We start from the raw sequence: 25,544 nt of genomic DNA, 5'->3' as shown, positions 1-25,544 counted from the left end.
GTTGATCAAGTATATACTCAAAAATTAAATACTGTTTTATTGTCATCTATAGAGGTTTAATCTATGGCCCTGGCTGCAACTTGTAGAGAAGTTCTGTGATCTAAAAACTAAATAACCACCAACACTGCATTCTAATTTTTTTTTCACCAACATAATCCAACAGGTGGTGGTTATTTGGTTTTGTCTTTGAGGACAAAAGTTTGTTGAATACAAAGATCAAACTCACATATTTTCATCTGATTTTAAGTTTAAGTAACGATCATCAAACCATTTTTTGTAATATCTAGTTGTTAAAGGTGGCTTTCCGGACTGTTTGTCACCATGTAAACAACCTCATAACGGCCGGAGTCCGTTATAGGTGTCCGTTATGAGCGGGAGCGGCCGTTATGAATGACTAAATAACTATAGCAACGTAGATCTAAACTTTATTTTTCAACTTTTTTTACAATTGGTACAATAATTAATGTTTAATGTTATGGGACACACCTTGAATTAATCGAAACCCGTATGCCACTAGCAGATGTAGACGAGATCGAAGATGATGCTTCAGAATTTTAACACCAACACAAGCGCGATTTTGCAGGGAATAACGATGACTTCACTTGCTCTGCGGCCATCCGGACATCGGGAATATCTTGATCGCGATTTTTTTATTCATTTCAGTCGTTTATTTTCAACGGAAAGTTAAGTGTTGAACAAATCTGACAAACAGCAGCAAATGGAGATAAGATCGAAGATGATGCTTCACTAACACAAGCGCGATTTTGCAGGCAATAACGATGACCTCTCTTCCGGACATCGGGAATATCTTGACTGCGATTTTTTATTGATTTCATTCACTTATTTTCAACGGAAAGTTAAGCGTTGAACAAATCTGACAAACAACATTGAAACAATTTTTTTTCACAAACAACGGTTGACATGACGACGTCTTCCGCACACTTATTAATCATTCGGTTTTTTCGATGGCGTTGAAAAAATGTATTTCAAAAAGTGTTATGAATAATGCGGCGTTTCGCACTATATTAATTTACTCGACTGAATAAATAAAACGTGTTGGATGAGATTATAAAATTTATTGGTCAGCTCTCTACGGTAGTTACAACAACAACTCTTAAAACTAGCTATGTACAAGGTATTTATGTACAGGGTGCAGGTACCCAGGAAAAACCCTATTGTGCGCACTCGGCCAGAGTGGCTGGTTGGTCCCAGGTGCCTGACAGATGGGAAAAACCCGGCGCCTTTGTTGTCTCCGACATATTTCCCCCTTTGAAAGATGTGCTTTCGAAAACAATGAAAAACAATAAACTTAATTCTAACACTGATGATCCGTAACGCGATTTAAGCACTGTTGTCAATTGGCAGTACACACACTGGCGACACCGATCGTTTTATCAGTCCACTGCTTGCCTTTATCAAAACCACTCTGGTGATTTTGTCTTGTCCGGGAAATAGTTGCATAATTCGACCCGTCACCCAACGTAATGGAGGAAGATTGTCTTCTTTTATTACGACGAGTTGACCGAGTTCGATGTTTGCTTGAGGGAACTTCCACTTGGAGCGCTGCTGCAATAAAGATATGTACTCTTTGCTCCATCTTGTCCAAAAATGCTGCCGGAGCTGTTCGATCCGCTGCCATTGCGTCAGACGATTCGATGGAACCTCTTGTAAATTTGGATGTGGGAATGACGTCATGGAATCCCCGATGAGAAAATGACCAGCCGTAAGACAGGATAGGTCGTTTGGATCGTTGGACATGGGAGTAAGAGGACGGGAATTAAGGATTGCCTCTATTTGCGTCAATACAGTTGAAAATGCTTCGAAAGTTAAATGAGCGTCACCTATTACTCGTTTCAAATGATTTTTTAGTGATTTGACGGAAGCTTCCCAGAGTCCGCCAAAGTGTGGGGCTCTAGGTGGTATGAAATGCCACGTAATTCGATCGTTTGCCAACGTGTTAACAATTTTTTCCCCGTTTATTTGATTTTTGAACAATTGCTTTAAATTGTGTAGTTCGTTGTTGGCTCCCACAAAGTTGGTACCATTGTCCGAAAATAGATCAGTGACTATGCCACGACGCGCAATGAATCTTTTGAGAGTTGCAAGAAATGCATCGTCGTTAAGTCACTCACCAATTCAATGTGAACCGCTTTTGTCGTCATACACACAAATAGCGCAATATATGCCTTTAAAAGTCGTTTTCGTTTATAAACTCCTTCTTTAATTATGAATGGGCCTGCATAGTCCACGCCACTTTTAATAAACGGTCTGCACGGTTGTAATCTGCAGGCAGGTAAATTTCCCATTACAGGTGTCATTGTTTTGGGGTTGGTGCGATAACAGGAAATACACCGTCTTAATACTTGCCGAACACTGTTTCTACCTGATACAGGCCAATATTTGCACCGGATAGCGCTTAAAGTAGCCCCAGTACCTGCATGCATTAATCTTTTGTGTTCTTGTTCTATTATTAATTTGGTAACATGATGACTACCTGGTATAACTATGGGGTGTTTTTGATCTAAATTTACGTTTGAATGTCTAATCCTTCCACCAACACGAAGGATGTTGTTTTTGTCAAGAAATGTGTTTAAGGATAACAAATTACTTGATTTATGGATTTGCTTGTTTCGGACAAGTTCCTGAATTTCTCGTTTGAATTCGGTATTTTGAATGATTTTTATTATCGTTGTCTCTGAGTTTGCTAACTCTGCAGGTACAAGCGGGCCGATTATTCTTTGATCCTTTTTGCTTTTACAATTATTAATAAATCTTCTTAAATAGGCTGTGACGCGTTTCAGTTTGTTATATGTCGAAAATTTAAAAATAAGATTGAATTCATTATCGATCGTTTGTATTGCAAGAGAAATTGTTGTGGATTTTTGTTCAGATTTGTTTACATTAGTTTTTTCTAATAATTTTGCCCTTTCAATGAGAAATTGGACCAACATGTCTACGGGAGGACATTTTTTGTTAATAATGTGACGCTCCCACTCGCGTTTTATACCGTTATCTAATTTGCTACACATTAAATGAATTAACAACCTATCTTGTAGTTTGTGATTTTCATCATCTAGATTTTCTATGGCTTCTAAATGAATTGACGTATCGTCAGCAAGTTGTCTCAAAGACAAAAAAGACTCTTTTTGAACTGGTGGCAATTCAAATAATGATTTGATATGTTTGAGGATAATGCCTTCCTTATCTTCGTAACGATCAATTAATTTTTTCCACGCTGTGTCGTAATTTTTGTCTGTAATTGCAACTGCTTGAATTACGCGTGCTGGTTCTCCACTTAAGGCGGCTTTTAAATACTGAAGCTTGTCAACGTTTGATAGTGCGTTATTATGATGTACTAACGACTTAAATGTGTCATGAAAATTTGACCATGCATCAAACCGTCCATCAAAAGTGGGTAATTTTATTTCCGGTAATTTGATTTGAGGCATAGATTGATGTTCTGATTGAATGAATGAATTTTGAATGTTACGAGCGTCAACTATATTTTTTGATTGTTTTTTAATTATTTCGCTAGCCCTCCCTAAAACTCTATAGTAATGGTTCTCAAAATTGTCTCGTTGTGATTCGTTTTCTAAATCGTTATCTTCGCCCAAATCTTCGATTTGCAATTGAATGTCTTCGAATTGATCGAGTAATTGTAAACAATTATTATATCAAAGTTCTAACTCGCTAGCATCATCCGTTTCCAAATTAAATTTATTTAAGCGAGTTTCAAACCGAGTAAGAGCTGACTTTACAGCGGTACGTTTTTTGATCAAAGCGTCCACCATTTTGATTTATGTTACGAACTGTATTGATGCAAATAGAATGATATTGCTGGAGTGGGATAACGAAAATGGGACTTACTGACTGGAATGTTGTTGCTGTTGATTGTTGTTGATTGTTGATCTTGATTGTTTCTCTTGCACACCGGAGATTTTTGCAGTTGTTTGTTGGGATTGTTTCACCACTATTTGTTGGGATTGTTTCGCCCTGCTTGATCCACTAGTTTCTTGAATTTCGATGATTGGGAATGTTGCACCACTTTTTCACTTGATTGTTGGATAAATCGCTGATTGGGATTGTTTCACCACTTTTTCACTTTTTTGCTGAATTTATCCGGCTCGAAGGACCATGTTATGAATAATGCGGCGTTTCGCACTATATTAATTTACTCGACTGAATAAATAAAACGTGTTGGATGAGATTATAAAATGTATTGGTCAGCTCTCTACGGTAGTTACAACAACAACTCTTAAAACTAGCTATGTACAAGGTATTTATGAACAGGGTGCAGGTACCCAGGAAAAACCCTATTGTGCGCACTCGGCCAGAGTGGCTGGTTGGTCCCAGGTGCTTGACAGATGGGAAAACCCGGCGCCTTTGCTGTCTCCGACAAAAAGATAATTTTGAACGAATCGTAGAGACATTACAAAAACTATTGTACAATACACGTCCGTTAGGGCCTTTACAGCCTCGCCAGTACTATTCGACTCGCTCTGCGAGCTCGTCTCACAAAATCTCTGGCTCGGCAGTAAAGGCTATCTTAACGGACTTCTATTGTAAAATACTATTATAAACTCGACACATTTTATTTTTCAACTCTTCTCTGTCTAGATTAAGACAAAGAACAACATACAGACACAATAATTGTAAAATGTAGTTTTATTTGTAAAAGTCCAAACAAAAACTAGACGTTTCTAAATAGATTTCAAGTAGGAACACTCAGATTTCTTGGTGGCCGGACTGTTGACATAAATCTGCTTCCAGAAATTAATCCTTTCGGAGAAGGGATTCGTCTTCATTGTCAGTTTTTCCCCAATATCCAGATAGTCAAGCTCTTTTCGGGTTACCGGTTTCCAGACAACATCCAACACTGAATCATTTTTGTCCGGTGTTGGATTTCCATATTTGGCAAAATTAGTCCACAACTTGACGAATCTTGTGATGGATTTTTCTTCGATGCTGCCAGGTTCAATTTTGGGAGAAGCGAAATGTTTGAAGAGGTAACCAAGATCGTCACAGTGAGACACCCCTGGAGAAGAACTTGTTAAGCCTCCGTTTGCAAACTGAAAATAGAATCACCTGGCACTGTGGCTTTGGTTAATTTCTTAAAGAAATTGAGTTCTGTCTCGATCGAGACTTGATACACATAAGTTGGAGCTTTGGAGACATGATACTGGTTCATAACAGTATTGTAGATTCCAATGAGGAATATTACATCAGATACCAACTGAAAAAGATTATCTTTTACTTAAGGCTGCAAGAAAAATAATTATATTATTCTTATTACTATTCACTGACATCATTTCTTCGAGATATTTTTCTGCGATGGTTCCTCATCTCCAAAATAAAATTTCTTAATTCTGGCCGCCAAAGCTTTACTTTCAGCAGTCCCCACATGATATCCAAGATACCACGGAATCTGATCTTCCATAGCTGGTCCATCTGGTTTCTCCGGGTTCTTGAACAACTCGAAAGCCATTCCCTCATTAGTAGTGAATCCAATCATGAACGGAACTTGCTGGAATTTTTTCTCCATCAAGAGCTTTATGGGTTCTTCTGGGAGGAAAGCTGGTTCCTTTGAATTCTTCTCTACCACCACACCAAATGGTCTGATCTCGCTCGCAACCAAGTTCTGAAATTAGAAATCAGTCTAGTGATTTAACTGTTTCAATCAAAAATACATCTTTTATTTTGTTCTGTATTTCGTAAAGCTCTTTCACTGACTTGTCCAACAGGAATTTGAGAACACTCTTCTCGTCTGAGCTTTCAAGGTTCAACTCTTTGGCGATTCTCTTCACTCCTGGTGTTCCTTGCACCATAGGGCCAACAACACAGCCACTTTGAGCGATGGCCTTATGGAAGAGACCTTTGCTCATTGGTGACAATAGTAACAGATGTGTAGAAACTCCACCAGCACTTTCTCCAAAGATTGTGACGTTGTTGGGATCTCCACCGAACTTGTCGATATTCCTCTGCACCCATTTCAAGGCCATGACCATGTCCTTCATCCCAGCATTGCCTGGTACTCCTAACGAAGGATCTTCCAGTCGCAAAAATCCTTAAACAAAATTATGACAAGTCATTTTTATTTTGTATCTCAAATATAAACACAAACTCACCGAGAATCCCAAGACGATAGTTTATGGTAACCACCACAACATCCGCAGTAATTAGATAATCAGGGGAGTACAGATCTTCGCTGCCTGAACCATAAACGAAACCTCCTCCATGAATCCAGAAAAGTACCGGACCCAAATTTTTCTCTTTTTCACCTGAAATCTTCTTGGTGTAAACGTTTAAAACTAGACAATTCTCGCTTCCCAAAACGAGCTCTGGTCTGTACATATCACAAGAGTAGCAATTATCTCCTTCTTTGGAGGCATCAAACACTCCGCTCCACTTCTCGGGAGGTTGAGGAGACTGCAAGATAATTTTGAACAAGAACTTTACAATCGGCGGTAATGTTACCTTGAATCTGAGTTCACCAAGTGGAGGCTTGGCATATGGTATTCCTTGAAATTTGAGAAAAGTTTCTCCACGGAGATTGGTTCCGGTACTGCCGCGCAGTTTACCTTGCTCGATAGTCACTTCAGATGGTGCCATTTTGTAACAATTCCAACTAGATTAAAGAAAACTTTCCCAGTAGAGTGTGCTTCAAACTGATACCAACACAGAGTAAATGACACAACGATTAGAATCAGTTATTATAAAACACTTATCACTATTTTGTTTAAACTAATAATAATATTTACACATTCCAAACCACAACACATACTGTGATGCTGATGATCTTACTTGCATCTTTTTTTTAAAGTTTGATGTTTGTGAGTTAATTTTACTTGAACCTACAATTTTAGAAGTGACCTTCGTTTAATTTACCTTAATCAATGAGATTAAAATTTGCCTAGTAACGAATAAAACATTGCGACAATATTAGTAGAGTGCGATTTTTATCCTATTATTTAAATCAAAACATTAATAGTGTATTATGCAACAAGATTTATAAGCGGCACTTTAGACACGAGTTTTATTAGGCACATTTTACAGTTGTACAGTGTTATGCCCCTACAAATGTTGCCGATATTGAAGATAAAGAGGTCTTTTATAGCACACTGAATCGCACAATGGGATCTATTCCTAAAGAAGATATCGTCCTGCTGATGGGTGACTTCAATGCTAAAGTTGGTACAGACAACAATGGACTAGAAGATATAATGGGCAAAAATGGTATAGGAGAAAAAAATGAGAATGGTGAAATGATGGTGGAGCTCTGTGGACTGCATCAGCTCAAGATTGGAGGAACACTATTTAAACATAAAAACTGTCATAAAATAACTTGGGTATCTCCCGATAAGAAAGTCCAAAACCAAATTGATCACATATGCATAAGTGAAGCTTGGTGTAATAACCTACTTGATACACGTAATAAAAGGGGTGCTGATATTGAAACAGATCACTACTTAGTAGTTGCAAAAATTAGAGCTGAGCTACAAGTCATGAAGAAGAAATATAAACCTAGAGTGACGAAGATTTTTGATATACAAAAATTAAACAAAGAGAAGTTCAAAGAGAGATTTATAGACATGTTGAGGGAGAAAGAGGCATCCATAGACTATGACAACAAAGGAATACAAGATGTTTGGCAGCATTGCAAGGACGCATTCTTGGAAACTAGCAAGCAAGTACTCGGGTATAAATCAAGCAAGAAAAGAGAATGGATGAGCCAAGACACTTGGAATAAAATTAAAGAGAGAAGAGAATTAAAGAAAAGAGGACTATCAGCAAAAACGAGAGAGAACTACGACCAGATACAAAAAGAATATTCAAAAGTGGCAGCTGATATTAAAAAGAAGATAAAAAGAGACAAGAGAGCACACATGGAGAGCATAGCACAAGAAGCACAAAAGGCAGCTGAGAGGGGAGACACAAGAACACTATTTAATAATGTCCGAAGAATAAGTGGAACCAAAAGATCACAAAAATTAATTAAGGATAAAAATGGTAAAGTTTTAACTACAACCGAAGAACAATTACAAAGGTGGACAGAATATTTTAAAGAAACTTTGAACATGGCGAGAACTAATAGAGACGCTCTAACAACAGCGAAACAACCAGAGCTGCAAATAAATACAGAACCACCAACTATTGAGGAATTAAAGGAAGCAATACAAAGCTGTAAGAATGGAAAGGCACCAGGGATTGACCAAATCAGAAGTGAAATGCTTAAAGTCGACACAGACACCACTGCAAAAATGTTGTTACCACTGTTTAGAAGAGTATGGATAGAGGAAGTATTCCCTGACGAATGGAAGACCGGAGTGGTTGTAAAACTACCAAAGAAAGGTGATTTAAAACTCTGCAGCAGTTGGAGAGGTATAACACTACTCAGCATTGTTAGCAAGACCTTCAACAAGATAATATTAAATAGAATAGTAAAATTATTAGATAAAGAATTACGGAAAGAACAGAGTGGTTTCAGGTCGGGAAAAGCATGTAGAGATATGATTGTTTCGTTGAGGATAATAGTAGAACAATCGATGGAGTATCAATCTCCCCTATACCTTCTCTTTGTAGACTATGAAAGGGCCTTCGATTCCATAGACCGAAAATGTATGTGGGCAGCACTTACGAATAAAGGCCTTCCCCAGAAGTTTGTCAATCTTATTAAAGAGGGATATAATGGCTACAAATGTAGGATATTGCATGAGGGTACACTATCCGAAGAGTTCGAGACCAGTACAGGGGTCCGCCAGGGCTGCATCCTTTCGCCACTTTTGTTTTTAGTGGTTATTGACGAAGTCCTAAAAACAACAGTCCAAGATAAGAAAAGGGGATTAATGTGGACCTTTGAGGAGAACCTAGAAGATCTCGATTTTGCCGACGACATATGCCTACTCTCCCAGAATGGGAAACAACTACAAGAAAAAATTGATCACCTAAGTAGAACGTCTGAAAAAGCGGGTCTAAAAATTAATAAAATCAAGACGAAGATCATGCGCTTGAACACAAAGGCAGCAACAAGTATAGAAGTAGGCTCTGAAATCATAGAAGAGGTGGAGGATTTCACATATCTTGGAAGTATAATATCAGGGGAGGAAGGAGTCCTGAAGGATGTAACTTCACGTGTTTCAAAAGCACGTAGTGTATTTGTAAGACTAAGCAAAATTTGGCGATCCAGCAGTACTACTACAGAAACAAAGCTCAAAATTTTCTCGTCAATGGTGAAACCTGTTCTATTATATGGATGTGAGTCCTGGACAGTGACAGAAGGCATAAGACATAAACTCCAAGTATTCATAAACAGATGCTTAAGAACTGTATTGAAAATTTGGTGGCCCCGCACTATAACCAATGAAGAATTATGGATGAAGACCGGACAAGTAGAAATAGCACACGAAATTAGGAAAAGGAAATTGGGATGGATGGGGCACACGTTAAGAAAAGACGACAAAGAGATATGTAAAAGAGCACTCTACTGGAACCCAATAGGGAGAAGGAAGATCGGACGACCAAAAGAAACTTGGAAGAGATCCACGCTGAGGGAGACCAATAAATCTGTGGCAGAGATGGGGTATATTGCGAGAGACAGAAACGAATGGAGAAAATTTGTTTCTTCCCTATGTCCCAGCCGGGAATAAAGGGCTTAATATATATATATTTATTAGGCACAAGCGGAGTGTAGCGAAGCGAGTGTTTAATAAACGAGTGCTAGAGGAGTTGGATACTATACTTTTTTACGACCAAATGGACAATACAAATACAGGTGTCCCAGAACTCGCGCCCCAGAGAAAACAGACAAATGCCGACAACAATCTCGATTCTAAAAATGCAAACGAAGAACAATTAATGGCTTGCATAAGAGAGTTGTGATACATCTAAGATCCACCAATTCCAGAAAGGGAACTCTGAGGTGTTAATGTGAATAAAATCGGTTGCTAAGTTTATAAATTGTCACAATTAAATAATGTCAGAATGACATGTCCGCTAAAATGTCAACATCAACATGTTAGGTTAAGGCAGATGTCATTCAATATGTCACATTCGCCATCGATCACATGAATGTGTTTTTATTTTTTTTAAATAAAACAACAACTGGCGGTGCTGAAAACAATCTTGTTTATTCTAATGCACGTGAGCTTATCGTACAAAACAGGAAGAAAAGGTATAACACAAGCCAAAAGGGATTATGAAACGAAAAATAAATACAATCAGAGGAAGTGCTCAAAGTGGCCACCATTCATTTGCAGGCATAACCATGCCAGTCGCAAAAGACTCAGTTTAGAATTCGTAACCATTTCAGGAGTAATTGTGGCAAAAGCTTCCTGAACGCAACTTTTGAATTGTTCTCCTGTAGCAGTAAGGCAATAGGACCGCACAGGCCAGTGTCGTGGACCACCACAACTTATCAATCGATGAGGATACTGTTGATCCAAAATTTCTCGAACTTGTCGACTGAAGTGTGGTAGTGCGCTGTCGTGTTGAAATTAGCCGGTAGCACAAAAAAGAAGTGGAATGTCTTCAAGCAAATTGGGAAGTTCTGCGTTCAAAAATTCTCCATTCAAAATTCTGGGTGAATGTCTGGCGCTTACCGTGCAGCAAATTCAAAAGATCCTACCTAAAGAGGGAAGTTAGCTGACATGTAGACTAATTTCTATTGAAGACATACCACACGATTCCCTAATAGACCAACCCACAAATTTATATAAAGTCGTTGCTGAAATGCTCTTGAAAATAGAGCATGTGGATTTACTTCATTTCCACATTCTCCGTAAATTATCAACATTTCCACATAATCCGCTGCAGAATGCATGATAAAAGAGCACGGTTGACCACGACGGCGGTACTAAAGCGATTTGAAGTGATTTGAATGAAATTTTGACACTGACGTTTCTCAAAAGTTTCATAGCCGGATCAGTTTATTGAAAACGTAATAAAATATGCAACCTAGCAACAATTACGGGAAATAGACCTGGATAACCTAAAATGGTTTGATTGGTCGAATTAAACTGTTCTTTTCTTGAATACCGTTCAAGATAGAAAAAAATTTCATTGGGATTATTTATTTGTTCTTTTATGAAGATTTCCCCTTTTTTCTCTGGGGCGCGAGTTCTGGGACACCGTGTATAACGCATACCTTCTTTATTCAACGTTAATTTAAACATAAAATTCGAACCTTATAAACGTCAATTGACAAGTCACAACTAACTTCATTTTGGGTGTCACATTGGCTATTAAAAAAAACCAGAGCGTGACTGAAAAGCCCGTTGCTAACTTCACCCCGTGACTAAAGCTCACAAAGTCACGGCTTGTCAAAGTGTATTTAAAAGATCATTTAGCGTCACGGAAACATATGCGATAAATGGCGTTTTAAACATAGGAGTAGAAAAGCACATTAACACATAATTGACACATCACCAAAGTGGTACGTAAGAAGTTTATTAAATAACTGCAAATGAGCTATTCCTGAAGTGTTTCTTTTATGCATTCTTGTTCATTTGTAACTTTTACAAAAAAAAGAAGTATAACACAAATCTTGCGAAGAATTTACACAGCTGAAAGGAGAAAACACCCACAAGAAATAATAGGATTTAACATTACCAGCATGGTAATAGTTATTTGTATCACAAGGCCAGAAACTGCACGTTTGCGAGCATGAGTACGGTTTGCAGTACGAGTCGATAGACGAGTATTGCAAGTACCAAGTATGAAAATTTTGACAGTGCCAATGTCGCGGCAAGTTTGCTAATGCTATTTCATTGCAGCGCCAAGAAAAGCCAACTACAAGAGCTTTATGAGTTTCCAGAAAGTGCCCCCACATCTTGTCTTCAACTTCTGTCGACATAAAAATTATTATAATAATCGATTAATTTTGAATAAACTCTACTTACCGTTCTAGAACACCAAAAATAACTTACCGTCGAGTTTATCGTTAGCAACGAGTAAACAGAGCTTACCGTCTTGGAAACAGACGTGGTAAACAAGCAAATAGAGTACAATCGCGCAAAAAATATAATTAAAAATATAATAATCGTTTATTCTAAGTTTAAACTTACGTTATTACGTTACGTTATTATTTATTTTCTCTTATAACTTACTCCTCCAACGACCACAAGAGAAAACTTAAATCTCCCAACTTCACCGGGGGAAATTTAAATAACGATTTCGGAGACTGATTGGATCCAGGTCCTGCACTAAACACACTTGCGTCTCGAGAGTAAGACTGTCGGAAGTAGAAATGGTCTTTCACAAACACGGTGTTGTATCAGGTGTTGGACAGAAACACAGGTGTAATTATAACGGTGTATAATTTGTCGTTTTCCCAGCCTTTACATATGACTCTTAATTAATAAACTACAACTTAGATGCCGCTGCGGGCGAAACACAGTTGTCTATGTAAAGTAAATCTAGGACATAAACCAAGTGGTTTTCTCGATAATGAACAAATTAAAGATATGGGCCTTGATACTAAATTGATCTGCCTAATGCTAACAAATTGAATGTGAAGTAGGTGATGAACTGAAGGTCAAAAAAAAAAATTTAACACGCTGAAGGCGCCTAAACTCTAATGATATTTACAAAAAGTGCCGGTATTACCAGGCTATGCTTCTAATTAACAGTGACTAATTAAGGATGAAAAATTTAACAAAACTTCCCTTTCACCGGGCCTGGGACTTGGAATCAAAAGATGAGTCGTGGGGAGAGCGGAGCTGGAGGAAGGTCCTTCGAGTCCCTCTTCCGCCGCTGTTCTATCACGCCGTCCGTATCCTCGGATAGTCCTCGGGGTCCTTCCTCCCCTCGACACTTCCCAGGGGTACGCGTGAACTATACAGTTTTGCCCCGGTAAAAAAAGTGGAAAAACTACAAGACAAAGTGATAAAACGTAAAAAAAAAACTGTTGGGAGCCAGCGAGCGCGTCGTCTCTGGCGAGGTCACTCCCGGTCTGATAACGTGAATTAATGTAAAAGAAATGAGCCAAGATGGCGGACTACAAAAGAAAGACGCTGGAGGACCTTGCCAGATACGTGTTGCTCCTGGACTCGGGTTCCTCGGCCAGGGACAGTCCGGTGTGAGGTCTTGCTCTCCGGAGGGGTCCTTGGGGATGACGCCGGTCCAACAGGGTGACGAAATTACTCCGCTTGCGCGTAGGGTCGATGACCCTCGTGAAGGAAGCCTTTATCCGCCGCGACGTTTCGGTTGGGATTCTTCTAAGATGATTTTCCAGCCGATTCGGTCTTCCTCCACGGGTTCGCCAGCTCCTGTTGCACACTAAAAACACCCCCTAATCTCCCCCTTTGAACACGACACTCACACACGGATCGGTCGTAACCTCTGACCTGAACTAGTCGAGAACCGAGAGCCTCTTCCCATGGCGTCGGTTCCAACTTTATATCTTTCCCCTCCTCTCACCGAATTGACGCGGCCGGTACCGGAAGTCGGGGTCCGAGAGCCCGTTCTGGAATGTTCTAGAACGTTCTCGCCTTTACGATTTACCGCGAAATTTAAATCGTAACAGTAAGTGCCAAATTATATTAATGTCATATGAAAAATACATAACATGCAATTTTCATATATTCCGCTCTCTAGTTATAAGAAAATAAATTCCTAGATTTTGTAGTTTTGATGGAAAATTTCTTTTGGAATTTTGTTAATATTATTAAACAACAGATCAATAGCCGAAAACGTGTTGTTGTCAAACAGACGTTCGATAAGTATTCTATGAGTACTCCTATGTAATTGTTTTTTAATATTATGGATCAATTCTTTGTCTGAAATTTTCAAATATTACGACATCCATACTTTCTATCTAATCAGAATGAAAATAAGTACTACAATGTTACCAAATTAAAGTGTTGAATTGAAATTTTGTATTATTTGTATTATCCAACACAAAAAATGGTCGCAGATACACTGGCGAAACTATTAACTGCAACAAGAATCGAGTATATTGTTGATCTAATAAGATACTTGGTGAATTTTGAAAGTTAATTTACAGTTAAATTGTTAAATTGAAAATAAGCAGATTTTCAGAACAAATATTTGTTAAATATAAAGATCAAAGTTATATATTTTCATCTGTTTTTAAGTTGCGATAGAACAGAAACTGACAAAATAAAAAATACCATTTTAGGTACCCTTAATGAACATGGTAATTTTACGTATTCACAAGCGGACGAAAAGTAACTCTTTCTCGGATGCACTTTTTTGGACGCGGACCGTGGCACCATTTGTTTGTCTGTTTGATAAGTTAACAACGAAGTCTTAAGTGAAGATATACATATATTAACATTTGCAACAAAAAAGCTCTTCCAAAGGCAAAAATCATAAAACACAAAATATTTAAATATTTTTATCTTGTATTTCAGATTAAAATTCAAAGTCACATACTCGTAGTACTCCAAGATGGTAGTTTATTGTAAACAGCACAACATCTTCAGTGATTAGATAATTTGGGGCTCAAATTGATTTCTACGCTGAGATAGTTTGCTTTTATAATGCCCTCTATGTTGAATATTCTTCTGTTCAGTTAAAAAAAAAATATATTTCACTTAATTGAACTCACTATTGGGTAATACGAGGATTGCTTGATAAGTGAGGTAAAAAAGCTAGTCGAACACGGTTTCTTGCAAAATAGGAATTTATTATACAAGTTTTATAAGAGCCATTTTGTAGCGCAGGACGAGCGCAACGAGGAGTGGTATAAAGTAAACAAATGTGACAAATGGCTTATAATACAATATTCTTTCTATTTTGACCGTATTTTAAATTTTGAATAAAAAAAAAGTTGAAAACATAATGCTAGGACACTTATATTTGACAAACATAAAGGGTTGGTAACACTGGTAGCTAGTCGAGCAATTAAAGTTTTGAATTTAAAGAAATAAATAATCACGTAGCCACTGATCACTGGAAGCCACTGCTAACATTAAACATTTAAGTAAATGTTCCTGAAACCGGTATCGAAAGGAACTCCTGTTATAGTGACTGTGTTAAAGATGCAAAATAGAAAAAAAAATTCGTCGTCTTATTACCAATTGTAATTAATGCAATGTATAATCACAATGTGATTCATTGTACAGGGTTACTCTAAATGATTGTAGTCGAAGTAGGCGTAAAAACTGAATCTAAATTGTATGGTTGCCGCTCCACATAAAAAAATCATCAAAATGATGTGTTAAATTGGGTGCAAAACAACTCAATATTTTTAAAATTGATTGTAGAACAACTCAATATTTCTGGATTCAATCGTTAATTTAACAAAAATAAATAAAATCCTCATCACCGCACTTTTCACCTAAAAAATGACAGTGACAGCGACGCAACTGACAGTTCACATGAAAGCGGCAAAAACGTAATAACATGGACATGGCCTACTTCGACTACAATCATTTAGAATAACCCTGTAGAAGCTAAATGTGATTTAACATTACTCATATGCTACAACGGTACGTTAACGTTACATTAAGCAACAAACAAGCAATTAAGTGTTGTGTTTCCAGCGTTATCGTTATCAATTCACAGTGTTTATTTTACGAGGGTTTTGTTTTGAAAATAAACTTAAAGTCGTCTCGTGTCATTACAGTTATTTATTTCTCACAATAATACCGTGAGATAATTTAAATTTATAATTAGAGCAGGCTATGACTTTAAAATCATATTGGCAACACCATTGACACCTTGATCTGAATTGTCAAAGTGACACTTCAAAATTCAATACAAATTATGAAACGGGGGGTTAACAGTTATATCTAAGGCGGGTGCTCGATATAACTGTTAACTGGCAGTTTCATATTTTGTATTGAATTTTGTAGCATCACTTTGACAAACCAAGTCAAGATGTCAACGGTGTTGTCAATATAATTTTAAAGTCATAGCCTACTTTAATTATAAATTTAAATAATATCACGGTAGAACAAGTGAATTTTGATTTTCGTCCAAAATTCGCAAAAATCAAAATGTTTTTGAAATGTTTTTGTTAAAAATCTGTGATTGCTTGATTTTGGTGACTTCTGCTCAGTTTCTGCTGACGATGTTTTATTAAAAAAAAAAAATTCTTGTAACCTTTCAACAAACAAGAGGAATTGATATCGAAGTATTTTTTCCACTTCATTTTTTAGCGACTCCCGTTCACCACTTCACGTAGCTCATGTAACTTCCTTTTCATTGTCCATAATCCAAGCCACTCAGACATAACAGCTATTAAGCCTCCACTGCTAGCCTCCCTGTATCCAATAATTCAGCAAATAATTGGGTTCTGGAACCTCGTTATGCAAATTAGAGCCCTGATTAGGACGTAAGATAACGCATGAGGTGACCAATGTGGCGGAAATTTACAAGATTAATATGGGACCTAAAGATGGAGTTGTCCTGGAATTAGAAAAATCCCTAAAGATCATCAAATAATTCAATAAACTGCACAAATTTTATCTCGTGTAAGTACACACCATGTACTTTGTAAATGGACATTGATGCCAGTAAATGAAGCTTTAACAATTAAATACTCTTTTTTTTTTCAACTCTTCTCTGTCCAGATTCAGAAAAAGAGCAACATTCAGACACAATTGTAAACTACAATTTTATTTGTCAAAGTACAAACAAAAGCTAGACGATTCTAAACAGATTTTAAGTAGGCACACTCCGGTTTCTTGGCGGCTGGACTGTTAACGTAAATTTCCTTCCAGAAATTAATCCTTTCGGAGTAGGGATTCGTTCTCGTTGTCAGCTTTTCCCCAATGTCCAAATAGTCAAGCTCCTTTCCGGTTACCGGTTTCCAAACAACATCCAAAACCGAATCATTTTTGTCCGGTGTCGGATTTCCATATTTTGCGAAATTTGTCCACAATTTGACGAATCTTATAACAGATTTTTCTTCGATGCTGCCAGGTTCAATTTTGGTAGAAAGAAAATGTTTGAAGAGGTAGCCCACGTCGTCACAGTGAGACACTCCTGGAAGAAAACTTGTCAAAACTAAACTTGTAAACATTTGAAAATTGAATCACCTGGTACTGTAACTTTTGTGAATTTCTTAAAGAAGTTGAGTTGTGTTTCAATGGAGACTTGGTACACATAAGTCGGAGCTTTGGAAGCATGAAATTGGTTCATCACAGAGACATAGATTCCATAGAGAAACATCACGTCAGATATCAACTGAAAGATATTTTCTTTTACTCAAAGCTGGCCGAAAAATTGTTCACTCACTTCATATTTCTTCACGATATTTTTTTGCCACTGTTCCTCATCACCAAAATAGAATTTCTTAATTTTGGCCGCCAAAGCTTTACTTTCATCAGTCCCCGCTTTATATCCAAGATACCATGGAATTAGTTCTTCCATAGCTGGTCCATCTGGTTCTTCCGGGTTCTTGAACGCCTCGAAAGCTATTCCTTCATTACTAGTGAATCCAATCATGAACGGAACTTGCTGGAACTTTTTCTCCGCCAAGAGCTTCATGGGTTCTTCTGGGAGGAAAGCTGGTTCGTTTGAATTCTTTTCAACCACCACACCAAATGGTCTGATCTCGTTCGCAACCATGTACTGAAATTAGAAAACAGACTATTGATTTAACTGTTTTAATGAAAAATACATCTTTTATTTTGTTCTGTATTTCGTAAAGCTCTTCCACTGACTTGTCCATTAAGAATTTGAGAAGACTCTTCTCGTCTGAGCTTTCTAGATTTAAGTCTTTGGCGATTTTCTTGACTCCTGGTGTTCCTCGGGGCCAAGGGTTCACAGCACAGCCACTTTGAGCGATGGCTTTGTGGAAGAGACCTTTGCTCATTGGTGACAAGAGCAACAGATGGATCGAAGCTCCGCCTGCACTCTCTCCAAAGATTGTGACGTTGTTGGGATCTCCACCGAACTTGTCAATATTCTTCTGAACCCATTTCAAGGCCATGACCATGTCTTTCATCCCAGCATTGCCTGGTACTCCCAACGAAGGATCTTCCAGTCGCAAAAATCCTAAAGCAAGATTGTGACAAAATATTTTTATTTTGCATATCAGTTATAAACGCAAACTCACCTAGAATCCCAAGACGATAGTTTATGGTAACCACCACAACATCTTCAGTGATCAGATAATCAGGAGCGTACAGTTCTTCGCTTCCAGAACCAAGAACGAAACCCCCTCCATGGATCCAGAAGAGAACTGGACGCAAATTTTTCTTCGTTCCATCCGAAATCGTCTTCGTGTAAACGTTCAGAACTAGACAATTTTCGCTTCCAGAGATAATTTCTGGCCTGAATAAGTCGCGAGAGTAGCAAACGTCTCCCTCTTTGGAAGCGTTGAAAACTCCTGTCCATTTCTCGGGAGGTTGAGGAGACTGCAAGATAAATTTGAACAAACTATTTGCAATCGGAGATAACGTTACCTTGAACCTGAGTTCACCAAGTGGAGGCTTGGCATATGGTATTCCTTGAAATTTGAGAAAAATTTCTCCACGAAGATTGGTTCCGGTGCTGCCGCGCAGTTTACCTTGTTCGATGGTCACTTCAGGTGGTGTCATTTTGTAACACTTCAAACCGATACAAACATAGACAAACTGATATAATGATTAGTACCAGTTATAATAAAACACTTACCTATCACTACATATTTTGTTTAAATTGATAACAATATTTACACGTTGCAAACCACACAAGATAATGTAATAATTCTAGTAGCAACTTTTTTAACATTTGATATTTGTGAGTTAATTCACTTTAAACACACAATTTTTTAGAAGTTTTATTTACATTTTTTTGTAGATAAAATTAAAATTTGCGTAGTATCTAACGATTAAAACATTGCGACAAAATTAGTATGTGAATTTTATCCTATTATTTAAACTATTAATTACATCAAACATATTGAACACATTAACACATAATTGAGACCTCAAATTATTAGTGTCCTTAGGATATAATTACGATAAATTACAAACTGATTATAATAACATTGTATAATTTCACAACCAATGTCTTGAAATATCGCATTGCAATAAATAGTAGATGACTACAACATTTTTTCCAAAGCGTACTAAACATTGTTGACTGTCACAATGAAAACAGTGCACACGAGTTTTATAAGACACCATTTTGTCGCACGCGTTTTTTTAGAGCACGAGGAGCGCAGCGTCGAGTGCTATAAAGCAAACAAGTGCGACAAAATGGCTTATAAAACGAGTATAATACATTATTTTTTCTATTTTGCTCCTTAAATTTAAAAAAAGTTCAAAACATAATGTTAGGAAAATTATATTTGGCAAATATAAGGGTTGGTAATCCTGGTAAATAGACGAACAATTGTAAGTTTTGAATGTAAAGTGTCGTGAAGTGCAGTGATTACGTAGCAACAACTCACTATGGGTCACTGTCAACATTAAAAATTTAAGTAAATGTTCCTGAAACGCGTATCGAAAAGAGCTCCTTTTCGAAATCCGTTTGAGTGTTATACTGACTGCGTTATAGTTGCAAAATAGAAAAAATATATTTTTGTTCAGCACTGTCAGAATCTGAGAATTTTGTCCTGTGTGAACGGATTTTGATGAATGTCACAACTTGTCAAAACGAAATGTCAAACTAATTTTAAAGGTTTTAAGTGATTTAAAGCCTTTAATGGGTTCGTCGAATAAAGAAACGTCGTATTCAACTTGCTGGTGTGTAAATTTGGCTCTTTATGGCACTCGTGAGCTTTTAAAATGGTCGTTTCACTCGCGTTTTAAACTGACCCAAGACCCACTCATGCCATATAGGGTCCAATTTACACACAAACTCATTAAATATAATTATATACAGTGTGAACATTAAGTTTGCAACAAAATTCATAGTAGCGTTATGTGTTGTTTTTTGGAAAATCGCTCGGGCAGGTCGATTATATTTTGAAAAATGCCATCCTGTGACGTACAACTTGTTTAAATGACGTCATTATTTTTTGCGCAATGACGTCATAACCAATTTTTTTAAATAGCAACCCCCACTTTTTTCATCTCTTTTTGATAGACCCTTTTACTACCTAAACGACGAGTAAAAAAAATTAGTTTTTCTCGGAATTTTTTTTATCAAAGAGTCAATAAAAAAAAAGGTTACCATTTGAAAAATAATCGTTGCCCACTGCCCATAAATGCGTAGATAATACTATCTATAATATGCCCACTCAGGTTTGTAGTGTTTTTTGAGCCATTTTGTTTTTTGTATACTTTTTTTCATTTGGGTCAAGTTATAGCGTGGGCCGTTTTTTTTTTTAAACAGCCTGCATATTTATTTTATATTTAAGAAAAAATGCTTATGAAGTCACAGTTCTGAAGGTGTAGTAATTTAAAACCAACGCACTTTAAAGTAAAATTGATTTATTTTAGCGTTTTACAAAATTGTCTTTCGTTTTGAAATTACTGATATTATTTAAAATTCCAAACTCTAAACGCTGAGTCAGGTTCTGATTCAAACAAGTTTTTTCTAGCTTAGTCAAATTAACGAAAGCTTTATTTTTTATTGTTGTAATCTTATTAAACGACAAATCGATGTCTTCCACTCCATGATTTCGAAATGTATGTTCCCTTATGTTTCTTATTGGATTAAAATTAATAATAAACGATATTTCTAATCTGTTCAAGAAGCCGACTCTCTCCTCCATATTACATCCGTTTACAAAAATAATCCAAACCATATTCGTTGGCCATCTCAGCGAGACTGAGTGAAATGAACAATTAAGAGTACTTGATCAAGTAAAAAATATAACATTGTCTTATTGTCATCTAGAGAGGTTGAATACGAGTATATCGCTCTTGCCGAAGCTTGAAGAGAAATTCTCTAATTAAGGAAGCTATTAATGGATATTCATTTGAAGAAGAAAACCTATTCTTGTGATCCATGTAGACAATCAAAGCTTCCTCAAGTTGTTGCAAACATCAACATTTAGCAATAGAACGAAAACATATTCACTCTAAATAGAATATTGTTGAAAAATGAAAAACAAATCTAAACACCACAACATCTTCAGTGAGCAGATAATTAGAAACTCAAATGAATTCCTAAGCCGAGAAAGTGTTGGAGATTTGTATTTTAATGTCCCTACAACCTCTATGTTAAGTATTCTTCTGTTCAGTTTAATAACAATCCTTTCAATATTTCAAGCGTATTGAATGAAATTACTTTAAACTCTCATTAACTGTAAAAGCTAAATGTGATTTAACATTACTCATATCTTGTCGTTATGCAACAAACAAAAGCAATTAAATATAGTGTTTTCAGCGTTATCGTTATCACTTCACAGTATTCACTCTACGCGTTGTTTTGTTTTGAAAATAAACCAGAAGTCGTCTTGTGTCATTGTCACTACTGTTACTTATCAGTTATCACAATGACAGAACAAGTGAAGGTTTTCGTTCAAAATTCGCAAAAATCAAAATGTTTCTTCCCTTCAAAAACAAATGCAATCGGCATCAAATGTCTTTGAAATGTTTTTGTTGAGTCTGTGACTGCTTGATTTTGGCGACTTCTGTTCAGTTTCTGCTGACGACCTTTAATTTAAAAAAAAATCTTTGTAGTCTTTCAACAAACAAGAAGAATTAATATAGGAATATTTTTTTCCCATTTCATTCTTTGGCGACTCCTGTTGACTACTAACTTTTTCTTAATTGTCCATAATCTCAGCTACTCAGACACAACAGCTATAAAGTCTCCACTGTTAGCCTCCCTGTATCCAATAATTCAGTAAATCAAATTTAATGCCCTCGTGCGAAAAAGATAACTACAGATTTCAAAATCTTGTACAATAGCATTATAAAATCAGACAGTTATGATTTTTCTAAATGAAACATAAAATATTTCCCAACTCAATATCCAAGCTCTAATTTTTCAACTCTTCTCTATCTAGATTAAGAGAAGAAGAAACATACAGACACAATTGTAAAGTGTCACTTTATTTGTCAAAGTATAAATAAAAAGTAGACTAAACTGATTTTAAGTAGGCACACTCAGATTTCTTGGCGGCTGGACTGTTGACGTAAATCTCCTTCCAGAAATTAATTCTTTCGAAGAAGGGATTCGTCCTTATTGTCAATTTTTCCCCAATATCCAGATAGTCCAGCTCTTTTCGGGTTACCGGTTTCCAGACAACATCCAACACCGAATCATTTTTATCCGGAGTAGGATTTCCATATTTTGCAAAATTTGTCCACAACCTGACGAATCTCGTGACAGATTTTTCTTCGATGCTGCCAGGTTCAATTTTGGGAGAAAGAAAATGTTTGAAGAGGTAGCCAACGTCGTCACAGTGAGACACTCCTGGAAGAAAACTTGACGAAACAAAACTTTCAAACATTTGGAAATTGAATCACCTGGTACTGTAACTTTTGTGAATTTTTTAAAGAAGTTCAGTTGTGTTTCGATCGAAACTTGGTAAACATAAGTCGGAGCTTTAGACGCATGAAATTGGTTCATCACAGTGACATAGATTCCGTAGAGGACCGCCACGTCAGACAACAACTGAAAGATATTTTCATTTACTGGAAGCTAGACGAGAAATTGTTCACTCACATCATAGTACTTCGCAATATTTTTTTGCCACTGTTCCTCATCACCAAAATATAATTTCTTAATTTTGGCCGCCAAAGCTTTACATTCAGCAGTCCTCGCTTTATATCCAAGATACCATGGAATTAGATCTTCCATAGTTAGTCCATCTGGTTTCTCCGGGATCTTGAACACCTCGAAAGCTATTCCTTCATTACTAGTGAATCCAATCATGAACGGAACTTGCTGGAACTTTTTCGCCGCCAAGAGCTTCATGGGTTCTTCTGGAAGGAAAGCTGGTTCGTTTGAATTCTTCTCAATCACCACACCAAATGGTCTGATTTCGCTCCCAGCCATGTTCTGAAGTTAGAAATCAGTTTAGTCCTTTAACAGTTTTAATCAAAAATACATCTTTCGTTTTGTTCTGTATTTCGTAAAGCTCTTCCACTGACTTGTCCATCAAGAATTTGAGAAGACTCTTCTCATCTGAGCTTTCCAGGTTGAAGTCCTTGGCGATTCTCTTCACTCCCGGCGTCCCTTGTACCCAAGGGTTCACAGCGCAGCCACTTTGAGCTATCACTTTGTGGAAGAGACCTTTGCTCATTGGTGACAAGAGCATCAGATGGCTCGAAGCTCCTCCTGCACTTTGTCCAAAGATCGTGACGTTGTTGGGATCTCCACCGAACTTATCGATATTCTTCTGCACCCATTTCAAGGCCATGACCATGTCCTTCATCCCGGCATTGCCTGGTACTTCCAACGAAGGATCTTCCAGTCGCAAAAATCCTAAAACCAGATTGTAACAAATTATTTTTATTTTGTATCTCATTTAAAATAAACACACACTCACCTAGAATTCCAAGACGATAGTTTATGGTAACCACCACAACATCTTCAGTGATCAGATAATCAGAAGCGTACAGTTCTTCGGTTCCAGAACTAAAAATAAAACCTCCTCCATGGATCCAGAAAAGTACTGGTCGCAAATTTTTCTTCGTTTCATCGGGAATCGTCTTGGTGTAAACATTCAGAACTAGACAATTTTCGCTTCCAGAGATAATTTCTGGTCTGAATAAGTCGCGACAGTAGCAAACGTCTCCCTCTTTGGAAGCGTCGAAAACTCCTGTCCACTTCTCGGGAGGTCGAGGAGACTGCAAGATAAATTTGAACACACATTTTCCAATTGGAGATAATGTTACCTTGAACCTGAGTTCACCAAGTGGAGGCTTGGCATATGGTATTCCTTGAAATTTGAGAAAAGTTTCTCCACGAAGATTGATTCCGGTACTGCCGCGCAGTTTACCTTGCTCGATGGTCACTTCAGGTGGTGCCATTTTGTAACAATTCCAACTGAATTAAAAAATATCTTCCCTGTAGAGGGTGCTTCAAGCTGGTACAAACACAAAGTAAATGACACAACGATTAGAACCAGTCATTACAAAATACTTATCACTATTTTATTTAAATTTATAATAACTAGAGGTCGCCCTGTGGTCGAAATTCGACCGTTATTCATTAAATTTAAATTTGAACCTTATTGAGTTTTTTTTTTTGTAAAAGGATATACTTCTATGATCATGGCAGATATTTTTTTTGAATTTTCCTCTACTACGTCAGCTGCTAACGTGTACAAATACGTCATTATGCATTAATTTTCGAGTTACTAAAGATAGGAAAAATGGGGTATAGCTTGGCTAAGCCATATTTAAAAAACAATAACGCGTTTTTTGACATTTTCTTGTTTTTTTTTTATTACTATAGTGGCCAAGGCTTCATAGTTAATTTGCCTATCTACTTCAAATTATATAAAATTTAAATAAAAAATTGATTCAAAAAATGAAAAATGAAATAAAGAATACGTGCTTTGTATTTGTTTATTTATTTTTTATTAAAACAAATAATCGGGCGATTAAAAAAATAAATGTTGTCCGTTGAATTTAAAATAATTTGAAAATGAATTTAATGGGCAGTGTGAATAAAAATTAAGCAAGTGCTTTTACTTACAATTTTTAAGTAAAAGCTATGTTTTGGTTGAATAAAAATTCAGCGTTTGCTAAAACTAAAAAGCAAAATCTTATACCTTAAGCTTAAACTAATTTTTCCGGTATTTACTGAAAACGGTGTGAATAAAACAAGTAGTAAGAGCTGAACATAATTAAGTAAAAACTTAAATATTTTTAAGTCTAGTTTCCCCCTGGCTTAAAAATTTAGTCATGGTGAAAATGGCAGCGTTCATACACGTAAGATCTCAAAAATATTATCCTCCAAGAGTTACAAGTCGCAATGAAGATTATCACAAGTTATATCGCTTCAGCGAAGAAAATGTACAATGGTTAGGGGAACTTTTTCTGGGGCAGAACGAAGAAACGAGAGGAGGTTTATTATGTTCGAAGATGCGGGTGCAAATATTTTTAAGATTTCTCAGTGATCCAGGATTCCAAATAGGAATTGGAAAAAAGGAGAGTGTACATCGTTTAACAATAACATAATTGGATTCAATTTCCCAATAATGAGAATACCATTCACGAAGAACTTGCTGAGTGGAGTTTGCATTATAGATTCCCATTGCTATTGGAGCAATCCAATCCAATGTGTACAGTTGTACACATGTTCCGATATTAAAGCCATCACACTATGGTGACGAATATGTAAATCGGAAGGGTTACTGCAGCTTACATGTGCAAGCTAAAGCTAAAGAAGAATAATTTAACAGCGTTGATGCACAATGGCCTGGATCGATGCATGACAGCCGCATATTTAGATCATCTAAATACCTTGTAGCATGTCAAAATGCCACTATTCTTTTGGCCGGTGTAGGAGGCCCAAGTGATCCTACTATTGCTTGCAGGAATATTACATCGCTGCTCAAACACCTGGAGCTAGCAGAAAAAGCACGACGTCACATGACGACGCGAAGCGCCCACCCTGCCGTCACATTTTTCAGGACGCTCATTTCGAGATCATTCAGTTTTGTTTGTTTGTTTCATCAGTCAGTTCAATTTTTGTTTATCGTTTCAGCATTTAGTTTTTTTATCGTTTCACTTTCGAGT

General features: G+C 36.9%; 3 protein-coding genes across 3 annotated transcripts; all 3 read right to left on the bottom strand.

The window, feature by feature from the left end:
* Positions 1-4,700: 4,700 nt before the first annotated feature.
* Positions 4,701-5,188, bottom strand: LOC138137067 (carboxylesterase 1C-like). The gene is made up of 2 exons (XM_069056358.1): positions 5,086-5,188; positions 4,701-5,035 (listed from the first exon to the last, which is right to left on the bottom strand). Exons 1-2 carry the CDS (start codon positions 5,186-5,188, stop codon positions 4,701-4,703), a joined length of 438 nt encoding a protein of 145 aa, XP_068912459.1.
* Positions 5,096-6,835, bottom strand: LOC138137308 (esterase B1-like). Its single transcript, XM_069056619.1, has 6 exons — positions 6,727-6,835; positions 6,475-6,666; positions 6,126-6,426; positions 5,688-6,064; positions 5,294-5,638; positions 5,096-5,233 (listed from the first exon to the last, which is right to left on the bottom strand). The coding sequence occupies exons 2-5, from the start codon at positions 6,607-6,609 to the stop codon at positions 5,306-5,308; spliced, it is 1,146 nt and encodes a 381-aa protein (XP_068912720.1). The 5' UTR covers positions 6,610-6,666; positions 6,727-6,835; the 3' UTR covers positions 5,096-5,233; positions 5,294-5,305.
* Positions 6,836-16,563: 9,728 nt separating this feature from the next.
* LOC138137066 (uncharacterized) lies at positions 16,564-23,912 on the bottom strand. The gene is made up of 12 exons (XM_069056357.1): positions 23,694-23,912; positions 23,345-23,645; positions 22,904-23,280; positions 22,519-22,854; positions 22,320-22,467; positions 21,938-22,266; positions 18,375-18,551; positions 18,026-18,326; positions 17,588-17,964; positions 17,203-17,538; positions 17,004-17,151; positions 16,564-16,950 (listed from the first exon to the last, which is right to left on the bottom strand). The coding sequence occupies exons 1-12, from the start codon at positions 23,826-23,828 to the stop codon at positions 16,616-16,618; spliced, it is 3,300 nt and encodes a 1,099-aa protein (XP_068912458.1). The 5' UTR covers positions 23,829-23,912; the 3' UTR covers positions 16,564-16,615.
* Positions 23,913-25,544: the final 1,632 nt, after the last annotated feature.

The sequence above is a fragment of the Tenebrio molitor genome, chromosome 8, assembly GCF_963966145.1.
Source record: "Tenebrio molitor chromosome 8, icTenMoli1.1, whole genome shotgun sequence".
NCBI lineage: Eukaryota > Metazoa > Arthropoda > Insecta > Coleoptera > Tenebrionidae > Tenebrio > Tenebrio molitor.
This window is presented reverse-complemented; position numbering and strand designations above follow the sequence as displayed.

Bases quoted from the DNA above. Each gene is read 5' to 3' on its own strand.
- LOC138137066 (XM_069056357.1), bottom strand. From the start codon at position 23,828: ATGGCACCACCTGAAGTGACCATCGAGCAAGGTAAACTGCGCGGCAGT. The intron at 22,468-22,518 runs GTGAGTGAACAA...AATATCTTTCAG, and splicing joins ATATTGCGAAGTACTATGAT to TTGTTGTCTGACGTGGCGGT. The intron at 16,951-17,003 runs GTGATTCAATTT...GTTTTCTTCCAG, and splicing joins CACAAAAGTTACAGTACCAG to GAGTGTCTCACTGTGACGAC.
- LOC138137308 (XM_069056619.1), bottom strand. From the start codon at position 6,609: ATGGCACCATCTGAAGTGACTATCGAGCAAGGTAAACTGCGCGGCAGT. The intron at 6,065-6,125 runs GTGAGTTTGTGT...ATTTTGTTTAAG, and splicing joins CTATCGTCTTGGGATTCTCG to GATTTTTGCGACTGGAAGAT. The intron at 5,639-5,687 runs GTATTTTTGATT...TTCTAATTTCAG, and splicing joins TACAGAACAAAATAAAAGAT to AACTTGGTTGCGAGCGAGAT.
- LOC138137067 (XM_069056358.1), bottom strand. From the start codon at position 5,188: ATGAACCAGTATCATGTCTCCAAAGCTCCAACTTATGTGTATCAAGTC. The intron at 5,036-5,085 runs GTGATTCTATTT...GTTCTTCTCCAG, and splicing joins AACCAAAGCCACAGTGCCAG to GGGTGTCTCACTGTGACGAT.